General features: G+C 41.2%; 1 protein-coding gene across 2 annotated transcripts in view; it reads right to left on the reverse strand.

The window, feature by feature from the left end:
- C13H11orf53 (chromosome 13 C11orf53 homolog) overlaps positions 1 to 23,324 on the reverse strand; it is a 78,085-nt gene that overhangs the window by 49,109 nt on the left and 5,652 nt on the right. The window contains exon 2 of one of the 2 annotated variants that reach the window (XM_033918725.1): positions 14,574 to 14,683. In XM_033918725.1, the coding sequence (XP_033774616.1) occupies positions 14,574 to 14,683 (110 nt within the window). Of the gene's footprint in view, positions 1 to 14,573; positions 14,694 to 23,324 lie in introns of those variants that run through there. The other variant, XM_033918726.1, reaches the window with a different exon arrangement.

The following is a 23,324-nucleotide window of genomic DNA, read 5'->3' on the forward strand; positions in this document are numbered from 1 at the left end:
CTCTACAGCTCTCTTTGGCAACTCGTCAGCAGCAGCGATTGACACAAGCTTCTGACGTCGGGGCCTACCCTCTGCGAGTCCCGCTTGTTTCAACTTCCTTTTTCCACAAAGGCGGGACTCGCAGAGGGAAGGCCTCGATGTCGGCAGCCTGTCTTGATCTCCGTTGCAGACGAGTTGCTGAAGAGGGCCGCAGGGCAGGGTGTGTGGCTGGATGCAGGTGGAAGAGAGAGGGCCAGATGCAGGACTCATGGGTGAGGGAGGAGAATGAGAGAAAGAAAGAGAGAGGGGAGGGAAACAAAAGGAAATATTTCATACCGGGCTGGGCCGGAGTGGAGGGAGGGTGGAAAGATTATGGCTACAGGGTGCAGTAACAAAGGAAAAGGGGGGAAAAGCTGAAAATGGAGATAGTGACACAAAGAAAAGAAAGGGTAAGCAGGACCTACTGAATAAGGATAGAGATACAGAGGGGACATGCTGAAAGCAGGGGTGGTGGTGGTTTAGCACAGTGGGAGAAATCCTGAAAAGGGGTTACATGGGTTTACAGAGGGAGGAAATGCTGAACGAGGCTAGATTGGCACACAGAGGGAATAATACTGAAATGGAGGGTTGATGGGGATACAGATGGAGCAATGTTGAAAAGGGGGAGAGGAGATAGGGACACAGAGAGGGAGCAATGCTGAAGGGAGGTAGTGCTGAAAAAGAGGAGGTGAAATAGAGACAAAGAAGTAATGCTGAAAAAGGGGGGGAGATAAAGACATTGAAAGGGCAAATGGTGAACATGGGGTAAAGACAAGGACAGAGACAAATGATTCTGAAAAAGTGGTGAGATAGGGATATAGGTGAGATGGACAAAAAGAAGGGTGATACTGGAAAATAGGTGGAATGGTAATTCTGACAGACACAGAAGGGAAATGCTGGATCTAGGAGAGATGGGGCTCAGGCTGGATGGAATGGGGAGAAATGCCTGGTTGGCCCGGAACTTCCTCTCCTATGTCAGAATTGACATCAGGGAGCGGAATGCTGGTCAGCGCGATGCTTCTGCAGGGAGAGCTTGGGGTGGCAGTGGCTTGAGGGCTATTCCCTGATGGCGGCAGCGGCAAACAGAGTGGCTTGCGGGAGGGCAGGGAGAAAGAAAGAAAGGGGGCAGGCAGGGAGACAGAAAGAAGGGGGAACAGGAAGACAGAAAGAAAGGGAGGCAGGGAGACAGAATGAAAAAATTGGGGGAGAGAATGAGGTCTGGAGGAGAGGAAACAAACAGGAGGCTGAAAGAAGGGAAGAAAGATTGGATGCAGTCAGAAGAAGAAAGTGCAACCAGAGATTCGTAAAATCACCAAACAAAAAAGGTAGGAAAAATTATTTGATTTTCAATTTAGTGATCAAAATGTGTCTGTTTTGAGAATTTATATCTGCTGTCTATATTTTGCACTATGGCTCTCTTTTATTAAACCGCAATAGCAGTTTTTAGCGCAGGGAGCTTATGAGCATCGAGAGCAGTGCGGGGCATTCAGTGCAACTCCCTGTGCTAAAAACTGCTATCGCAGTTTAGTAAAAAGGGAGGGGGTATATTTGTCTATTTTTGTATGGTTGTTACTGAGGTGACATTGCATAGAGTCATCTGCCTTGACCTCTTTAAAAAAAAAAAACGGAATATGAATGATAATTAATATTTTCTCTGCCTTTCAGTGTGCTTTGTGGGTTGTTTTTTTTTTAAATTTCATTGTTGGTAGATCATTTTGACTTGGTCATTTTAAAAGCAGCTCACAAGCCCCAAAAGTGTGGGCACCCCTGATTTAACATTTAGGGCCCCTTTAACAAAGCCATGGTAGTGAGTCCCAGCACGGCAACTGCAACACAGCCCATAGGAATTGAATGGGCTGCCTTGCATTTGCCAGTGAGAATCACAAATGCAGCTTTGTAAAAGGGGCTCTTAATTTTACATTTAATTTAAATGTTAAATTTAATTTTAATTTAACATTTAAATTTACATTGACCCTCTTAAGAGGGATAAAGCAGGTTATAGGTCCCTTAACATAACATAATATGTACAATTACAGTTATGCCTTTTATATTCTGCTAATTCCTATCTATTTATTTATATATTTATTTTCCAGATTGATAGTCTGCTCAATCTAATATCCTTGGTGAGTTACAATAAAACATATGGAGGGACATAATCAAAAGAAATGTCTGTCCGTTTTGGAACTAAGTCGCAAGTCGCCCAAAGTCGGACATGGGAAAAGGTCCATTTTCAAAAAATATGTCCAACATTTTTTTTTTTTTTTTTTTTAATCGTCCAACTGTATGTCCAGTCATCTGATCACCCAGACCGTTAAGTTGTCCATCTGTATGCCCCATTTTCATCCAAAAATTCATCCAAGTCACAAATGCCTAGAAAAAGACCTTTTGGGCATGGGAGGGGCCAGAAAAGTGATGGACTGGACACACAGACATGGCACCAGAGTAGTGGGGTACCTTACAGGGCACTGCTGTAAACTTCACAAAAAGGGTTCCACATAAACATCTCACTACAGTTCACTTATAGGTCATGGTGAGCCCCCCAAAACACCCCAGAATCTACTAGACTCACCTATCTACCAACCCAAGAGCCCTTATGGCTACAGGAGCCACTTATATGGCAGTACAAAAGGGTTAGGGAGGGTTTTTTTTTGGGGGGGAGCACACATTTTTCACTATTAATGCAGTGATTAGAGTGGCTTATGGGCCTGGGTCCTTCTCTCTATGGTTCACTAACCCACCCCCAAGACCACTTAAGCCACCTCTGTGTAGCTCTACTAGGCTTTCCTATGCCAGGCTGCCAGGTGCTGATGCTCTGGAGGCAGATATGTAAAGTTGCTATTACAATTTTTATGGGGGGGAGTCAGTGATCACTGGGGCAGTGTGTTGGGGTCTGTATTTTGTGTCTGCAGTGCTTATCCGGTCACTTTGGATACCTTCATGTGACTTAGACCTGGTTTCAGATGACGTAAGTCATAACATCCACGGTCCATCTAGGCCAGGGGTGTCAAATTCAATCACATAAGGGGCTGAAATCTAACACTTAGGCTGTCGCGGGCCAAATTTTTTATTAAAATACTTAGGGGTCCTTTAATTAAGGTACGCTAACCTATTTAGCGTGCACTAATTGCGCACCTTAATACAAGTACCCCTTAGTCTTAGTAGAGGGTTATAACACCAGCTCTGGCAGGATGCACATTTCAAATCTGACACACTGTAATTGCAAAACAGAAAATAAAATTATTTTTTCTGCCTTTTATTGACTGGTCATTATTCAAATTATTGGGCAGATCAATCTTGTTGCTGCATTTTATAAAAGTTGTATATCAAATTACAATAATCCAAGTATGTTAATATAAAGGATTGTACTATTAACTGAAAGACATCAGAGTCAGTCAAAATATGATTTACAGTAATTTTTCTCAATTTCCAGAGAACTTTAAACACCCTATTTGACACCTGTTTCACTTGATGTTCAAAAGATATATTGTCAATTTTGACTCCTAGGATTTTAAATTAATTTTCTGATTTGTAGGGAATACCTTTAATAAGTTCCTTACTAGGTAGTTGACAAAAATTGCGATCTATCACCATAAATTTGTTTTTTCCTATTAAATTTTAGTTAATTTGACATGCCCAGTTCTCCATTATTGTTAATCCATTGCAAATTGTATTGGTTACTTGGGCAATATCACCTTTAAAAAGTTTATTAAACATGATATCATCTGCAAATATAAATGGGTTGAAGCCAAAAGAATTCAGTTTAAAGCCCAGTGTTAAGATAGGCGATAATGGTGAGCCTTGACGAACTCCATAAAATGAAATTAAAGCCAATGAAATAATTTGATTTGTCTTTACCTGATATGGATGGTTTTTAAGAAAACCTTGTAGCTAACTGATTTAGGCCAGACACTGTTCCCTTCGGCAAAGATCAAAAGCTGGCCGCCAATCTACCTACCAGTACTCACTGCAGGGTATAGGCTCATACTCACTACAGCGTTGACTCACTCCCAGTAGCGTGCAACCGCAACTCCCAGCAGCGGCTCCAGCCCCATTGTCTTCTCACTCTTCCCCTTTCCGGTTCGACCAGCTGATGTGGCGCTGATGGGTAAAAAAAATGTCTGCTGCTCACCGCAGGATCAAAAATTGGTCGCCAATCTGCCCGTACTCATTCCAGCGTCAATTCACTCGTGATAGAGTGTGACCGCAATTCCCAGCAGCGGCTCCGGCGGGCCAGCTTAAGTGCAAATTGCTAATTGTTGGGCGGGACAAATTTTATGACACCGCGGGCCAGAGGTTGACATGTCTGGTCTAGGTAGTGTTGTAAAACTTTCGGTTATACATGCAATACGACTAAGTCTAGGATGGCCCATGTCCCACCCAAATCCTGCCCTCGATACTCCTCCTGACACCCCCCTTTTAGCTCTGGTCGTTCAGCAGCACTGTGAAGGCCTAGGTCATTTTTAAATACGTCTAAAACCCGGTTAGATTATTGGCATTTGGATGACTTGTCTTTTAGATCGTCCAAGTGCCGATTTAGGCCGGTTTTTAGACGTTTTCTGTTTCGATTATGGGCCCCACAGTACATAAGCTTGATTTGCCCAATGATTTGTCAGTGGTTCTACGTGAATTACAAACAAGAAGACTAGATTAATTATCTAGGAACTTACAGGTTAATCAAGATAAAAATGACAAACCAATAGCAAACCAGAAGATACTTTCAAAACAGGACAGTTTGGATATATTTTTTTTAATAGCACAGCTAAATAAGAATCTCATCTCACAAAATTGTTGTTATATCCAGATGGATACAGCAATGATTTTGGAAACATCTCTTAAAGATTTAGTTAAACCAACTACTTTATTAGTCACGGTGGCATTGGCACCTGACAAAAATTGGATTCTGAAATTGTACTTTAAACACAGGCAAAGGACAAAAAGTTCAGATGTTCCCAGACGTGACAAAGGAAACCCAGAAACGTTGACGACAGTTTTTGCGTCTTAAATCAGGGGTAACAGTGATGGGTGGAGTATTTTTGCTACGGTATCCATGTAAATGCATTGTTAAATATAGATCTCACACATAAGCATTCTTTGAACCGTCAAAGTTAACTGAGTTTCTCTCTATGAAAAAACTTGAAGGGGAGATAACAAGTTAATGTGTTATTAATGCTCCTGTAAACACAGTCAGATAAGTGGGTGAAAAACCATGATTGCCTTATTTTGTTTTTCACTCATTAGATTCTTGGATCTAAAATTTCAGACTGTAAATATTGATTAAGTAACATAAATTTCTTTTGTAGTTTCTGTTTTATTCATTGTATCTTTTTCAATAATCTGTACAAGAAGGCGTTCTTTATAATATTGTTTAAACTTAATTAAATAAATTTTTTTAAAAAAAGAATCTCATCTCACTAGGTAGAATAGACCAATCACTAGCAGCTAGGTAAGATTAAAAAGAGGAAAACAGTTTCACAGATAAAATATCTTTAGGATTTGGAAACGATAAAACCACAGAATTATGTGTTATGTGATATTAGTTGACTACTGGTCTGCAGATAAGTAGAAGCATAAACTTTAGCACTATGCCAAGAAAGATTTTAAATATCAGACAGTGAAATTTGTGGAAAACACTGGTTTCTAAGGAGAGCCAATGCAGTAAAACAAAAAAGGAGGTTATAATAATAATAATAATAACTTTATTCTTGTATACCGCCATACCCAGCGAGTTCTAGGCGGTTTACATCAATTAACAAATGATCTGCATTGACAATCTTATTTACAACAAGTTACAAGCAGATTTACAACAAATTACAATCAGATTTACGATAGATTACAACAATTTACAGCAGTCAGCGAGGAAGTTACAGCAGTTTACAATAGTCTGCAATGAAGGGAAAATGTACAGCAATTTAAGAAATTGCAGCTTTGATCGAACTAGACAAGGGAAGTAGAGAGTGGGACAAGGGAGGATCTGGTGAGGGCGAAAGGGGGAGGGGTGGGGCCGGTGTTATGTGGGGTGAAAGGATTAATTAAGGGTCATGTTTGCTGAATAGGTAAGTTTTTAGTAGTTTTCTGAAGGCAAGGTAAGTGGGGGCCTTATCTTATATTTTTAAGAGAAAAGATTAACATGCATGTTATCCTATGGACACGTTAGCGGTTAGCGTGTGCGTTGATTTAACGTGCGCTAAACACGTGCTAAAATGCTTAGTGCACCTTTGTAAAAGAGGGCCTAAGGCCCCCCTTTAATCAAACCGCAGTAGAGCTTTTTAGCATGGGCTGGCGAGGAAAAAGCTCTGAAGCGCAAAGGAATTTAGCCTCCCTTTGACGAAGCTGTGCGGCAGACGCTCATAGGAATTTTGTGAGCATCGGAGCTAATACCGCCATAGCCGGCGATAACAAAGCCAAACACGACTTCATAAAAGGGGGGGGTGAGGTTAATTAGCATTGGAGGTCTGCTGTTCAAGACCCTGCCTATGTTACCTAACCAACATGGCAGTCAGTGGCATGCTTCAGCCACCAGATTGAACTGATCATGCGCATCGTGCTGGCTCAGCCTCTTCATATTTTCCAGAGAATTATGAATCTGATTTTTTTCAGGAAAAAAAATATACTGCAAGTATTTCACTATTAAAATCATGAACTTTTTTCCTGTAGGACTGGGAGATAGTATGACAAGTTATTTACAACTCTAGAAAGCTCCTTGAGCCAGCAAAATAGTTCAACAGAAACAAAGTCTTCTTGTCTAACAGAATCACATTTTTCCATCTCCTTGGTTAATATTTTATCTTAATCAGAGCATGTTTGGCACCACAGTTTTTCCAGTCATTGATCAACCTGTTTCAGGGATCTCGATTCCTCTGAAAACCACAGCACAGGTTTAGCAACAGAGGTTTTTAATAGGGGGTGACATAGCCAAATGAAATGGAGGAGTGGCCAAAGTTAGAACCAGGAAAGAAAGGCTTCCATGTGCATAGTGAGGAGAAGACAAGAGGGGGTATTTGCCCCTCTCCCTAGGGTTACCAGGGGTCTGGACGGCTTTTCAAAACCCGGCACTTTCCTTCATGCAGGAGGGCATCTGCACATGCGTGGATACGACGCCATGATGTCACATGCACTTGAAGTCATTGCGTCTCATCCACGCATGCGAGGACAGGCAGCGGGAGGCGGGGCTGGGGTGGGATTGGAGGCGGAGCTGGGGCAGGCTTGGGGGTAGGATCGGGGTGTGACAGGACAGAACCGAGGTGTGAAAGGGCGGGGATGGGTGGGACTCGGTGGGCCTGGGGGTGGGTCTAGGGGGGTCCAGATGGAAAATCTGGTATCCCTACCCTTCCCCAAGATTTCTTACCTGTTCATTGTTGCCTGCTACTGCTGTGTTCCCCTCCAACCCCCAGATCCACCACCTCCCTTCCTCCTCTTGTTTACTAGGCAGGCTGAGAAGACAAGAAAGTGATACCTTCTACAACAGGGATCTCAAAGTCCCTCCTCGAGGGCCGCAATCCAGTCGGGTTTTCAGGATTTCCCCAATGAATATGCATGAGATCTATGTGCATGAACTGCTTTCAATGCATATTCATTGGGGAAATCCTGAAAACCCCACTGGATTGCGGCCCTCAAGGAGGGACTTTGAGACCCCTGTTCTACAACAAACAGAAATGTGCACGCTGCATGACCTACCAAGAAAACTCATCCAGCTCTGAGAGCAATTGAACTCCCTGATGCTTCCCAGCCTCTAAAGGAAGCATAGCATATGCATTCCTGTTTGCTGTAGATTGTATTACTTTCTTTTTTTTTTGCCTGCCCAGTAAAAAGGTGCTGGACTATGTGTACCATGGAGAAATCCAGCTGGAGCTATAGGAAGGAGGAATATAAGAACATAAGACTTGCCACTGCTGAGTCAGACCAGTGGTCCATCATGCCCAGCAGTCCGCTCACGCGGAGAAGGGATGATGGACCTTTTTAGGGGGGAGGGAACGAAACTAAGGACAGATGTTGGATTTCATGGATAAGGGGGGAGAGATTAAGGAATGTTGGACCTGAGATAGGAGTATGGAACAAAAAGGGGAGATGCAGGACATGGAGAGGGAATAGACTGACAGAGGAAAGATGGTAAACTAGGGGGAGAAAGAGAGACAGTGAAGACTGGTTTGGACATATGTGGACAGAAAAAGGAGATGCCATGTTAGAAGAATGGTTTGGTGCTATGGCTGGGAGAGGATAGGGACCCATGTAAGGGCAATTGCTGGAGCAAAAGGAAGGGGGGAGAATAGGGACGCAGATAGGAGATGCTGGACCACCTGGACATGGGGACTAGAAAGTATATATTAATGCTCATAGTATGGGAAATACTATGTATGTGTTCAGGATACTGGACATGGGGTGAGGGACTAGAGAGACAGAAGCATATGAGCATAGAAAAATGAAGTCAGATAAAGACCATATGGCCTGTCTAGTCTCCCATCCATGCTTTCTACTCTCCTATTCACTCCCTTAGAGATCCTATGTACTTGTCCCAAGCTTTCTTAAATTCAGATACAGTTTTCATCACCACCACCAGGAGGCCATTTCATGAAGTATTGTTTCAGGTTACTTCTGAGTCTATCTCTTTTCACCTTCATCCTATGCCCCCTCATTCCAGAGCTTCCTTTCAATTGAAAGAAACTTGCCTCCTGTCCATATGTGCCATGTAGGTATTGAAATGTCTCTATCATATCACCCCGAGTGCCATGTTGGTGGGGGTGCTGACACCCCTCTTTCTCTCCACCCACTGCATCTTCCCATTCCTCCCCTCCATGTGCGTACCCCCTCCTTCCCTTTCCCATACCTCTAGTTGAAGTTGTTGTTCATAGCAGTCAACCACATGCTCTTTGTGACCCCCATCAGTTCTCCCGCTGATGTCACTTCCGGGTGCCCCGCATAGGAAATGACTTCAGAGAAGAACCAACGGGGTCGTGAGGAGCACGCTGTTGACTGCTGCGAGCAACAACTTCAACTAGAAGGGAAAGGAAGTGCGGGGGGGGAGGAACACGCACGGTAGGCGAGATCGGGGAAGGAGCGAAGGGGCGGAGAAGAGGGCAGGGGAGGGGTGCCACCACCCCAGGTGCCTCTCACTCTCGTTATGCCACTGCATGTAGTCATAAAATTGCCCTGCTAATGTCTGAGTCTGTAGTGATCTTAAGCCAAAGGTTTCATTCAAGACAACTTAATTTATGCCATGGAAGCAGTGCCAGAAAGCTGATTTGGATGACTTGATTTATAGCTTGCTAATCTGCTTCTCAATGCTCCAGGGTAACCACACAGGAGGTGCTGGAGACAGCCAAGACAGTCTTGCCTCACTCTACAACATAGGAAAAACTCACAGCTAGGCTCAAGCAAAGCTACTGCCCTGCCTTCATTGATTCTCAGGCCAAATCAGAGCCTCACTTAAGCATTTTCTTTCTTTAAGCTTTGTTAAGACGGTAAAGCTCTGTCACTAAGCAACAGTTTGACGCTATCTGACCCTGGCCTTTGTCGCATATGCTCAACAATTAAAGAAAGCAATGTATAAAGATGATATTTTTCTGTCACTGAGACCTAACAGCTGTACTAGTCAGACATTAACCACAGTCTGGCTGATATTCAAAACTATTTAACCGGCCAGAAATGGCTCCTGGCTGGTTAAATAGCGTTTTAGCGATTAATTGTAGATATTCAGTGGGAGATATTCGATTATCTCCTGCTAAATATCAACAGTTAGTGGCTAGCAGCTAACTGGTTATATCGCACAACATAGCCAGTTAGGCAACAGATATTCAACATCAAACCAGCTGTTTGTAGTAAAAATAGGCCACATACCTAACAGGCTTATCTTTAACCGCTAAGCACTTAATCGGAAAGCACTGAACATTGGCTTTACCAGTTAGATTGCCACGGTCAAAAATGAAACTGGATATTGAATGCTGGTCACCAGATATGGCCCAGCATTACATATCAAGTCTGATGCTGGCGTCAGGCAGTCACCATGCAGCCCAACACGGGCTGAATATCGGGGTGAAAGCTTCTCATTTCTTCTGGACAGTAAAATAAATTGTACATATAATAAAAAAAAAATAAAAAGATGCAGAGGAATAAGCTTGTTCAGTGTATGACCCAAACCATCTTCACAGAAATTTAAACAGACATGTTTTAGATGCAGGTCCAGCTCAACCTATGGACCAGGTGAGGCCCTAGCCCAGGGCATCAAAATCCCAGTCCTGTCTACCTTCAGACTTTTACAGGGATACATGCTGGACCAGGATTTTGCCACCTTTATCATCAGTGCCCTGAGGAGACTTGAGAGATAGGGAGATACCAGCTCACAGGGAAGGGGGAAGGAGAGAGAGATACCAGTGTGTGTGTGTTGGGGGGGGGGGTTGCGCTAATGCCAATTGTCCATCTAGCTCAGTATCATGTTTCCAACAGAGACCAATCCAGGTCACAAGAAGTAACCTGTGACAGTAGCTCAATCCCACTGATTAGTCACTCCTGCTCCAACCCCACTAAGAATTGGGGATTATACCAGATAGCCTGGGAGGGAGGCTATGGAGGGTGGAGGTGCCTTAGGTTGATTGTAGGAGGGCTTCTGGAAAGGGTATTGACTTGGGGGGGGTGGGGGAGGGCTGCTCAGGGTATTTCACACTGGCCCCTTTAAAAAGCTCCCAGGAACACTGGACTGTGGCTTTGCAACCTGATGTTCCCAAGATGGTGAAGTAAAAAATATATATATATTGCCAGCTTGGTATCTTTCCAGTAATAATACAGTTTGCAGTGTCCACTGAAAGCCATGTTATTCATTTACATATTAATGAGCTATTCTCATGTATACATTTGCATGCTTTGCATCTCATTACTGTGTAATGCAGTACCTCAAATTAATGTGCATTACAGTAATATAGGGCCTCGTAGTGATGCTGCTCCAGTAAATGCCCCAAAGCCCATTCAATTCCTTTGGGCTTTAGTGTATGCTCCGCGGCAGCATCGCAACCACAGCTTTGCAAAAGGGGCTCATAATGTGTGTCATTTTCCCTTTAATACACATTAAGAGACAAATACGGTAAATCATGTTCTTTAATAACTTCCCCTCTTAATTATTTATACATTATTTTTCTAACCAGCTGACTCAAAAGTCAAACAGAGCTATTATGAGTATTATTCAAAAGATATTCCCAATTGGTGCCTAGGGGAAAAAAATCTTCATCAAATAAGACCCTATTCATCTACATATCTGAGAGACTATTGCCAATAAACTCTCCTTTCCGACGTCAGGTGTTTCATGTTATTGCTTTGACACTTTTTATCCATAAATTGGGTGACTGCCTCAGAATGGTATGAGTCTTTGGCATCATTATGAGCTTTCACTTATCACTGTTTATTCTGGCAGGAAAGGTCAATAAAATATTTTTTTAATAAGCCTGCTTGTTTCTAATTTCTAAAAATGATGTTTTTTCATGGTAACTGGCACCTGGTAATGCAAAAAATATATCACTTTGTCAAAAATATTGGGATTAGACAGAGGCAGCAGTGTCCAAACTAATCTGCCATCTCTTTGAAAATGCCTCACTCTCATCAGTTGAAAAAAAACAACAAGAGCAATCCAACGGGTCAGCAGTTGAAGGTCAACCAATGAACAACTACTGCTGCTACTACTATTCATTATTTCTATAGCGCTACCAGACGCACGCTGTGCTGCAGAATCACAAACAAGAAGAAAACAGTCCCTGCTCAAAAGAGCTTACAATCTAAACAGCCAAGACAGACAAACAGGATGTCATGGATACAGTTAACGGGAATGGAGGGCAGAGAAGTAGGGTTAAGGATTGAAGGATAATCACAATCGTGGTTCTCATATATGAAGACACAGGACCCGACACAGTCCGTGTTTCGGAGAAACACTCCTTCCTCAGGGGTCCTAAGAGGAAATGTATAAATGAGGTGCAGAAAAGGTGTGTATGTTAAATCTAAAATCGATGGAGTATTATATATACACTAGTCGTTAAGCCCGTTACATTAACGGGTGCTAGAATTTATGTCTGTCTGTATTTTTCTTTCTGTCTCTTTCCTCCCTCCATTTCCCTGTGTAGCGCTGTCTCTGCTTTCTTCCTCAGTCTGCACTCTCAAGCTGTAACATTACTGCTTAGCTTTTTCTCCCTTCAAGCATCTCTGCTCTCTTTCTCATCCCCAGTCTCTTTGCTATTTTTCTCTTCTTGCAGGGGTCTCTGCTCTCCTTTCTCTATATGTTCCTGATTCCTGCAAACTTCTGTTTTCTCTGTATGCTTTTGATCCTGTGTTTCCCTGTAGGTGTCTCTTCCTTTTTTTTTTTTATTCCTTCTTCACGTATGGTTGATTTATTAAAAGTTTTTATATTTTTCCTATTTGTTGCATGCCTGTCTCCTTGGCCGCTGTATGTTTCTCTTTTTTTGCTTTCTGTGTTTGTTTGTGTTTTTTTGCTGATTGTCTACTTGGTCGCTGACAGTCTGTCTGTCTCATTGGCTGCTGTATGTCTGTATGTCTTTTTTGCAGTTTAACTCCTTGGCCACTGTATGTCTGTATGTTTTTTTTTTCCTGAATTTATCCTTGGGCATTGTATTTTTTATTTTTTTCTGTTTGTCTCCTTGGCTGTTTGTATTTTTTTTTTGCTGTCTCCTTGCCCACTGTCTCTCTGTCTGTCTACTTGGACGCTGTATGTAAGTATGTCTGTCTCCTTGGCTGCTGTATGTCTGTTTGTCATTTTTTTCCTGTGTCTCTCTCTCTCCTTGTCCTCTGTGTTTTGTTATTTTTTCAATCTGTCTCTTTAGCCCCCTGTCCTTCTGTGAGTGTCTGTGTGTCTCTCTCTCCTTGTCCTCTGTGTTTTGTTATTTTTTCAATCTGTCTCTTTAGCCCCCTGTCCTTCTGTGACTGTCTGTGTGTCTCTCTCTCCTTGTCCACTGTTTGTTTGTTTGTTTTTTTCAATTTCTCTTTAGCTCCTGATCCCCTCTCACTGACCCTTGTGCGACTGCATGTTATTCCGGCTGGGTTTCCATGGCAACCCTGCTCGCGGGTCTGTGAGTGTAGGGCTGTTTTGTTGGGTCTGGCGGCGCTGTGTAGGGCGGAAGCGGGGAGGCGGGGCCTCAGCACCGGCCGGGCGGCTCGCACCGCCAGCCCCCAGGAGCCCGAGGCCATCGGCGGGGGAGGCAGGGACATGCCTGGCGTGCCATGGTGCAGGAGGAACGGAGATCGGCGGCTGGCTGCGGTTCTGCTTGTGGAGGCGATCAGCTGGTGACGTATAAGCGCGCATGCGCACTCCTTCGGCCACAGACCTACAGTGCATGGAACACGCAAATAGGAGTGCGCATGCGCGGCTAGCTTTTTATTATATAGGATTGCATTTGCTTCAATAAAGGATCCTGCGCTTTGTACATCGCTTCTGCAATTTTTTCTTTTGCTGTTCACTCTCATCAGTTCCCATCCATTGGATGGAACTAAATTGTTTGCAGGTTACTGCCAAAGTCACAGATAGTAGAGTTGTTGATAATTGCTCTGACCTCCATACAATTAATGATTTTGTCATTTTTTGCACAGTTTAATGGAATCTTATTATTATGATCTAGAATCCAGAACAGATACAGTATATACTAGAAAAGATTTTATTCATCACACATTCATTGTTCTCATTTTGTCAAAATCAATCAGCCTAATCACCAGCCAATTTAACCAACCAACCAATCAAGCAACTAATCGGTCTATCTACTAACAAATGAAAAAATTCAGTATTTGCTGTATACTACTTTGGGTGAACCTCTTCATAAAGGCAGTTCATAAATCCAAATAAATAAATATATAAATATATTTTACTTATTAATTTGTAAACCTCCTCCCCAGATTACAATGGACCCAGACAAAACATCCAATCACTGATGCAAATCAAATCAACTTTATTTACATCTGTCCTTTCCAATGACAAAAAAAGGAGGAAAGAGAGCATGTCCCATGCAGCAAGTAAACAAGCAAAACAAAGTGAAGTACGTGGATGCTCAGGATCCTTTAGCTGCTTAATATATTAGTGCAGCAAATTGTCAATACTAGCAATTAATTGTTCTCAATAACAAAGTTCAGCAAAGTGCCAATACAAACAATTGCTTTCTCTCAACACGGCCGTGTTTCGGCGATTCCACCTTCATCAGGAGAAAGAGCGAACCTTAATGCCAAAATGAGTATGTTTATGTTCATTAAAATTTGATATACCGCCATAGCATACAACTGTTCACAGCGGTAGTCAACAAGTCTTAATATCAAGACGAGTTAAATGATGCACTTTGGACAACCAATCATCTGAATGAAAAAATGTGCAGCGCGGGTAACACCCATTTCTTCAATATGATGAGTTATTTTACCGCAAATCGTGCTGTTTTAGTATAGGGTCTCAATGTATATATGGGGACCCTATGCTAAATTAGTATGACCTTTGATAAAATAACCCATCTTATCAATGGTTCACATTGATAGCTTCCCCTCTGAATGCAAAAACATTGCTGAAGAATAATATACTAAAAGAGAAGACTTACATTAAACCGGGAGCCTGTTGTCTGTCGAGATCGTTTTTCTGCAAGAAGATCTTTGACGGTATGCTTTACTCTGACACCTTGATAAATTCTTTTATTGAAATCTGTGGGGACTAAACACATGACCTAGAATTACAGTTCATCTTACTGCATTGCAAAGAGCCATCGATAGCAAAGCAAAATGCATTTAGGCCTTGATTCTATAAAAGATGCCTAAAGTTAGGCACCTATATTGGCACACCTACGTTTTTTAAATTATCTTGAGCAAAAATGGATTTATAAAATTAATTCTGTAGTGCCCGTGGGTTTGAATTTAGCTTTAGAATGGGCTTCTCTACTTTGATCTGGATGTCTGGTAATGATGACATCAAGGGTCAGCTGATCTGAAGGGAGTATAAAAAGGCAGAGAAGAAAGCCACCGCCATCTTGACACAATGTAAATGAATGGTCGGGACGACGGAGTGATTGTGGTAAGTGCTAGGATAGTAAAATAATTTTTAACATATATATATATATTTAAATATTTAATCTAATATGCTTTTTACTTCTCTAGGGAAACGATCCTTGATAAAGCGTTGAATACAGATCCGAGTTTCCCTGATCATAAAAACTGAGATAAGTCATAAACCTTTAGTATATATGTAAAAGCATTTGACTAGTAGCACTTTAAGGTACTTTTTAAGCACTTTGAAACTGTTGCACTTTAAAAACTGCACTTTAAAATATTGAAATCCAATTAAGATTTAAAAAAAAGTGGGCCAGTGAGGAGACGACACGTCAAGCTTATAGCTATGATAAACATTTGAGTGGTGAGTGGTGTTTCTGAGGTCTGAAGCTTCAGTAAAGTTATGAAATTTTAGCTATTAAGAGTGGTCGAATCATATATCACAACAGATATTTATCACTTGGAAAAAGAGGTATTTATAAGTTTACTTTATGCATATCTGTACCCTACCTCCCCCCATCCTTTTTTTAAATTTTTTTAAACAATGTAACCCTTACGGGTTCCCTCCTGTCTCCTGTGAAGTCCACTTCCCCCCTACCTTTAAAGAGTTTGTTTTAACTTCCCTTGTAAGTACACTTTTTTAAATAATTTTTTTAACTATGTTTTAAACTATGCTTAACTTATTAACTATGCTTAACTATGCTTAACTATGCTTAACTTTAACTTATTCATAAATGATCTAGAAACAGGGACGAAGTGTGAGATAATAAAATTTGCAGACGACACCAAACTATTTAGTGGAGCTCGGACAAAGGAGGACTGCAAAGAATTGCAAAGAGACCTGGACAAACTAGGGGAATGGGCAGAGAGATGGCAGATGAAATTCAATGTTGAGAAGTGTAAAGTATTGCATGTGGGAAGCAAAAACCCGAGGTATAATTATACGATGGGAGGGATGTTATTGACTGAGAGTACCCAAGAAAGGGACTTGGGGGTGATGGTGGACATGACAATGAAGCCGACGGCACAGTGCGCAGCTGCCACTAAGAGAGCGGATAGAATGCTAGGTATAATCAAGAAGGGTATTACAACCAGAACGAAAGAAGTTATCCTGCCGCTGTATCGGGCAATGGTGCGTCCACATCTTGAGTACTGCGTCCAGTATTGGTCACCGTACCTTAAGAAGGATATGGCGTTACTCGAGAGAGTTCAGAGGAGAGCGACACGACTGATTAAGGGGATGGAAAGCCTTTCATACGCTGAGAGATTGGAAAAACTGGGACTCTTTTCCCTGGAAAAGAGAAGATTAAGAGGGGATATGATAGAGACTTACAAGATCATGAAGGGCATAGAGAGAGTAAAGAGGGACAGATTCTTCAAACTTTCAGAAAATAAAAATACAAGAGGGCATTCGGAAAAGTTGAAAGGGGACAAATTCAAAACAAATGCTAGGAAGTTCTTTTTTACACAGCATGTGGTGGACACCTGGAATGCAATTCCAGAGGACGTTATAGGGCAGAGTACTGTACTGGGGTTTAAGAAAGGATTGGACAAATTCCTGCTGGAAAAGGGGATAGAGGGGTATAGATAAAAATTTACTGCACAGGTCCTTGACCTGTTGGGCCACCGCGTGAGCGGCCTGCTGGGCGCGATGAACCTCCGGTCTGACCCAGCGGAGGCATTTCTTATGTTCTTATAATAAGCTTGAAACTTGAACTACATAGGGGGAGACTGTCAATAATTGGGATATTTAAACCAATACACAAATCAAAAGACAAACATCAATGAAGGTGAATACCCATAGCTTAATCTGTATATTCTTCACAGATTATAGAGGTTTCAGGTTTATTTAAAATTTGATTATATCGCTTATAATAATTCTAAGTGATGTACACTTTAAAATGGGGTACATTATTATAAAATAAGAATACATCTCAAATCATACAAGGACCAACATGATACAACAGGAAAAGGGGTTGAACTACAATAGTTATAGTAAAGAAAGGAGTCAAGGGACATAATTTGAGGATGAGGGGTGGTAGATTCAAGAGCAATGTTAGGAAATTCTACTTTACAGAGAGGGTGGTGGATGCCTGGAATGCGCTCCCGAGAGAGGTGGTGGAGAGGAAAATGGTGACGGAGTTCAAAGACACGTGGGATGAACACAGAGGATCTAGAATCAGAAAATAATAGTAAATATTGAATAAGGCCAGTACTGGGCAGACTTGCACTGTATGTCTCTGTATATGGCCTTTTGGTTGAGGATAGGCTGAGGAGGGCTTCAATGGCTGGGAGGGTGTAGATGGGCTAGAGTGAGATTTGGTAGAAACTTTGGCAGTTGGAACCCAAGCACAGTACCAGGTAGAGCTTTGGATTCTAGCCAAGAAATAGCTAAGAAGAAAAAATTTAAATTTAAAAAATTTAAATTGAATCAGGTTGGGCAGACTGGATGGACCATTCAGGTCTTTATCTGCGATAATCTACTATGTTACTATGTCACATAAAGGGTTGACAGGGGGAATCTTGGATGTCTCCTGAGTTGTATACTTCTTTAAAAAGAAGTATCATACATTTGATACTTAAGTGTGAAAAGCATCTTTAAATAAAAATGGTGGAGGTCTTCCTACTCCATTATGTCATAAATGTGGGATGGGGGAACACACTTTGGGACATGCTTTTTGGTTTTGTCCCATTATTCAGCATTTTTGGAAGCGAATAATATCTTATATGTCTGAGTTAATTGGAAGATCTTTGCGCTACTCTCCATCCCATTTTATTTTGGATTTGCCAGAAGCTTTTCGTCATTTGCCTAAGGGGCATAGGGCACTGTGTAGGAAAATGAGTCTACTGGCCAAAAAATGTATTCTTCAATATTGGACGATCCCTGACCCTCCAAAGTTTTGGCATTGGCAAAAACAGTTGGCCATCTGGGAAGCTAGAGATACTGGAAGGATGAGGAAGCGAAAGATGTTGTTTATGCAAATATGGGATCCATATTTGCAAGCCTTATTTCCTAAAGGTCGTAGAGCGGTTTTAAGATTGGTGTCCTAACTGAGATTGAGGAGGGGTAGAGAGTACCATTGGAAGGGGAAGGGAAGGGAGAGTTTGGGGAGGGAAGGTAGAGGGTATTAAATAGATTCAAACATGTAGTTCTATTGAGATTTGATGGGGGATGAAGGAGAGTACCTTTGAATGGGGAAGGGAGGGTTTGGGGAGGGAAGGTAGAGGGTATTAAATGATTTAAAACATTTAGTCATACATAGATTGAGTGGGGTTTGATGGGGGATGAAGGTATTTTCTAGGTTTATATGGGATGTATTTTACTCGATGCTTCATTATTATACTAAGCACCTTGGTTTGTATGTAATATTGACCACATCAATATGTTCATCATATTATTATATTTGTTGCATCATCATTGTTATACAAGTTTTAATGTTGTATTTGTTGTTGTTTGCATCAATAAAAATTGTTTGAACTAAATTTAAAAAAGACTTTAAGCTGCTTTTAAAGCGATCGAGTTTTAGTTCTTCTCTAAGATAAGAAGGTAAAGTATTCCATAGCTGCGGAGCAAAAATTGTGAATACTTCGTTTCTTTGAGTATTAATAACTTTTAGGGAGGAAATTACAAGTAAATTGTGATCTGCAGATCGTAGAGTTCTCAATGGTGTATATGGTATTAAGAGTTTATCTAGGAATGCTGCTAAGTTTGATTGTCATATTTTAAAACAAAGCAAGATTATTTTATAAGTAATCCGATGGGATATTGGCAACCAGTGGGCATTCTGTAGAAGGGGCGTCACATGATCAAATATTTTGGAATTAGTGATGAGTTTTATAGATGTGATCTGGATTAACTGCAAGTCTTAGTTGGATCTGGGTGACATCTTTATATGGTGAGTTAAAGTAGTCCAGTCTAGAGATGACGTGGGAGTGGACTAGGGTGTTTAATGCGGCTAAAGATTTCAATATAACTATAAATGTGAGATGTAAATGCTACATAACACCAAGTGCTACAATAACTTGGTACAATAGCTGAACAAGACTTGGTTTTTTTAAAATTAATTTTTAAGTTATACATATGGCCAATACAACCAAGATGAAAAGATTATTCAAGAAATTAATCTTCATTCATAAAGCAATACTACATTACAAGTCTACATCAAGAACAATGATCAATACCAATCTTACGTCTGTAAAAAAATCTATAGCTCTTGGCATTCAGGGGAAACAGGAAATAGAATCATATTTTAAACCATAATTTTACCAAAACCTAATGAAATAAAATCAAAATTTATTTACTAATCAGCTAGGTCCAAAAGAAATTTTTCTAATTGAGAAGAATCCCAAGAAACATATCCATTACCAGATTAATTAACCAAATCTTTGCGAGAAAATTTTAGGAAGAAGATATCACCCTCAGCTAAAGTCCTAGACTTCAGCTGTAGGAATGCCATCCCCGTTTTTTGAGTTGGTCTACTGCAACTTAATGGTTTAACATATCCAATCAACTCTACTATAAAAATCCTCGGAGTCATCTTAGATCGATGCCTCACTTTAGAAGATCACACTAACACCCAAGTCAAAAAATGCTTTTCCACCCTCTGGAAACTCCGCTCCATCAAACATTACTTCGATTTCCCCACCTTCAGGTTGCTGGTCCAATCCCTAATCCTAAACTCCCTGGACTACTGCAACATCATATATCTGGGCTCATACAAGAAAACCATAAAACGACTACGACTTATCCAGAACACCGCCGTCCGCCTCATCTACGGGCTCAAAAAGTCAGACCATATCAGCCCTTTTTTACAGAAAACTTCACTGGCTACCGTTCGAAGCAAGGATCATCTTCAAATTCGCCTGCCTCTGCTTCAAAACCCTAACTAGCTCAGCCCCGATATACCTGTCACACCACTTCACCTTCCCAGGCTCTAACCGTACACGCAATGTACACCTGTTTGCCTACCCCTCCCCAAAAGGATGCATCCACAAAAGGTTCTTCGACAAACCCTCTCTTTCCAAGCTGGCAAATGGAATGCCTGCCTGTCCACTCTCATCTCTCTTGCCCCAACTTATCAATCCTTCAGGAAATCTCTCAAAACATACCTCTTTGACAAATTCCTCTAACCCCCACCCTCCCTACCCAAAATAACACCCCACTTCATCTTCCTCCCTACCCTTCCCTCTCCTTCACCCCGGTTGGCACCCCCCAAGCAACAGTGATTGGTTCACTTCGCATTTGCCACCGGTCTATACCATATAATTGTTAATTAATTCTCTACACCTGCATTGTATAAATCGCTCTGAACTGTTTCCAATATGCTGTAACTGTTTCCAATATGCTGTAACTTCGATGTAACTTCGCTGTAAATGTACAGTCTCTTACCCTGTAAACCGCTCTGAACTGCTTGTGGTATTGCGGTATACAAGAATAAAGTTATTATTATTATTATTAGATACATCAGGAAATGTGGATACTGTTTGGCCAAAAAAAGGGACTTGCTTCTTTGGAAAATACAACTTCAAAATCTTCATTTTCTGTTTCTCTAAATAGGAGACTATCTCAAAAAATGTTGAAATATTTAAACTATCAGATAGTCTGAAAGACTGGTCTTTCTGTTGTTGCTTTGCAACACTAGATGCTTCATCCAACCTGCTGATAGGAAAAATATGTTGAAAGGCAGTGAGGGAGCTTTTGTAAGCACAATTCAAACCAGAGAAACTGTCAATATTCTTTAGAAGGGGCTGATGCTTTCAGTGTATGCAACAATACCTGTCTCTCTTCCCTCATCCTCAACCTTCATTATTTGAAGATGAAAAACTTGTATCATCCCAAACAAATACACCAGTTTTCATTAAACAATAAGCTTTGTCATTGTCTCCCTGAACAAGTCTGAACAGGGTCTTTTATTGTCTAACGTATTTGAAAGCTGGACTATTAATAATTCTTTGATTTTTGATTTACATACAGTACCAAAGATGTTTTTCCTCACAATACACTGGGAGCAACGGCAAACATGCTCAATTGCAAAACATTTATCTTGCTTGGCTAATGAATGCAAAAAAAAAGCATAAAAAAATAAAACAGATGGTTGGGTCTTAACAAAGGCTGTGGGAGATCAGTTAAAAAAAAGCCACTGCTTACCATAAAGGCATTTCTTTGAAAAGGCAATGAATAGCTCTGGAGCTACTGGCCTGGTACAGATTTTTCATAAATACAATAATTGTTTTTATTATGTTCAAGTCCATTGGAGGAGCAGGTGAGATTTCAGGACACAGCATGGAATATAGTCATGTTTAGCTCAAGAATTCTGTGCTTTTTTTTTCTGTCTTTTAGCTGCCAAATTTTAGACCATTCCTCAAGTTTCTCCAGGTCTTTCTTCATGTTATTCACACCATCAGGGGTGTCTACTCTATTGCAGATTTTGGTATCATCCCCAAAGAGGCAAATCTTCAGCAATATCGTTTATAAAAATGTTTAAAAAAACAGGCCCAAGAACAGAACCTTGAGGCACACTTCTGAGTTTATCCCCCTTCAGCTTTATCTTATGCCTTCTTGTTCCAGAGCTTCAGCCAAGCTGGAGATGGGCTTAGCATGTGGGAAAAGTCCTGCATTAGCCCATACTAAGCCCATGTTCCAGCACAGTTTAGTAAAAGGGCCCCTTTATCCTCCATTGTCCCATCTACAAACTTAGAGACCCTTTTACTAAACTGTATCAGGAAATGGACTTAGTGCATTTTAACAAAGTACTTTCCCATGTGCTAAGCACATTTATAGGGTGGCAGTACTTAAGGTATTTTTCAATAATTTTTTTCAGGCCATGCGTTAGAACTCTAAGGTCCTGATTCTATAAATTATGCCTATAGTTAGGCATCTAGATTGTGCCTAGCCAATTTAGGCACCTAACTTAATTAAAAGCTTTATTGGTGCTGATAATTAACAAATTGCACCTCATATTTGATGTACTACCACTATTACTTCTACTATCCATTCAGTTGTGTCCGACCTTTCGATACTCTGTAGGCCCGTCCTCACCATACTTTCCTGTTTTCCATGGCTTCTTTCAATTGCTTGATGTTCATTCCTGTGTCATTCTTGATGGTATCCAGCTAATAATAATAATAATAATAACTTTATTCTTGTATACCGCCATACCCAGGGAGTTCTAGGTGGTTCACAGCAATTTATCAAAGTTATAATGGGCCTTTGGTCTTCCCTGCTCCCTTTTACCACTGACCATTCCAAGTAGCACCTCCTTTACTAGTGAATTAACCCTCGTCACTTTCTATCAGGTAATCTTGCCTTCCAGGGACAACTTTGGGTTTATATGATAAAAAACATCTTTGTTGGTGATCCTAGCTGTCCATGGGATTCATAGAAGTCTTCTCCAGCACCACAGCTTGAAGGTGTCTGTTTTTTTTCTATCTGCTTTCATGAGCGTCCATGTCTTGCAGCCATGTCGTGATTGGGAACACAATGACAGTGATCAGTCTTTGTTTGATGGTAACTGAGATGTCCTTGCACTTCCATATTTGATCCATGCTCACCATGGTTGCACACCCCAGTGTTAATCGATTCTTAATCTCTGCCATTGTGATCAATGAGGGACCCAAGGAAAATGAAGCAGCCAATCACTTCTATTTTTTCATTGTTGATTTTTATGTGGACTTTCTTGTTAGTGGTAGTCATGATTTTGCTCTTCTTGATGTTCAGGTAAGGTCCCATCTTCTAGCTTTCTTCCTTAAGTTTCAGGATCAATTTCTTGAGGTCCTTCTCACTCTCTGCCAGCAAGAGGTTGAAAAAAAAGGAGACAGGATGCATCCTTGTCATGTACCCTTTTTGATCTTGAATCATTCTCTGTCTCCATATCTGGTTCACATTGTAGCTTCTTGATTGTAGTAGAGTGATCTGATTAACCTGATGTACATTGCACTTAACTAGATAGTAGGTGCCTAACTTTTATAGACTTGCGCTTAAGTGCTACACTACTTGGTGCCTATTGTTTAGGCACCATTTATAGAATCAGGCCCTAAAGATCAGATTCTATAAACGGTACCTAATCACACCTACATTGTAGGTGCTGATAGGCACGGTAGTCAATCAGCCACTAGGTACCACTTATAGAACCATGCCTAATACCACCTATGCATGCTTAGGCATTATTAAGTGTCCTAAAGGTAGATGCCGGTATATCAGGCCAGGTTTTACCTGGCCTAATTTACTGGCACCTAATTCGGATGCCTAGTGATGTCTACGTCAACCATGCCTATTCTCCACCTTAAACCGCACCTACTTTTAAGGTAGG

This window comes from Geotrypetes seraphini, chromosome 13 (assembly GCF_902459505.1).
Source record: "Geotrypetes seraphini chromosome 13, aGeoSer1.1, whole genome shotgun sequence".
In the NCBI taxonomy this organism is placed as follows: Eukaryota; Metazoa; Chordata; class Amphibia; order Gymnophiona; family Dermophiidae; genus Geotrypetes; species Geotrypetes seraphini.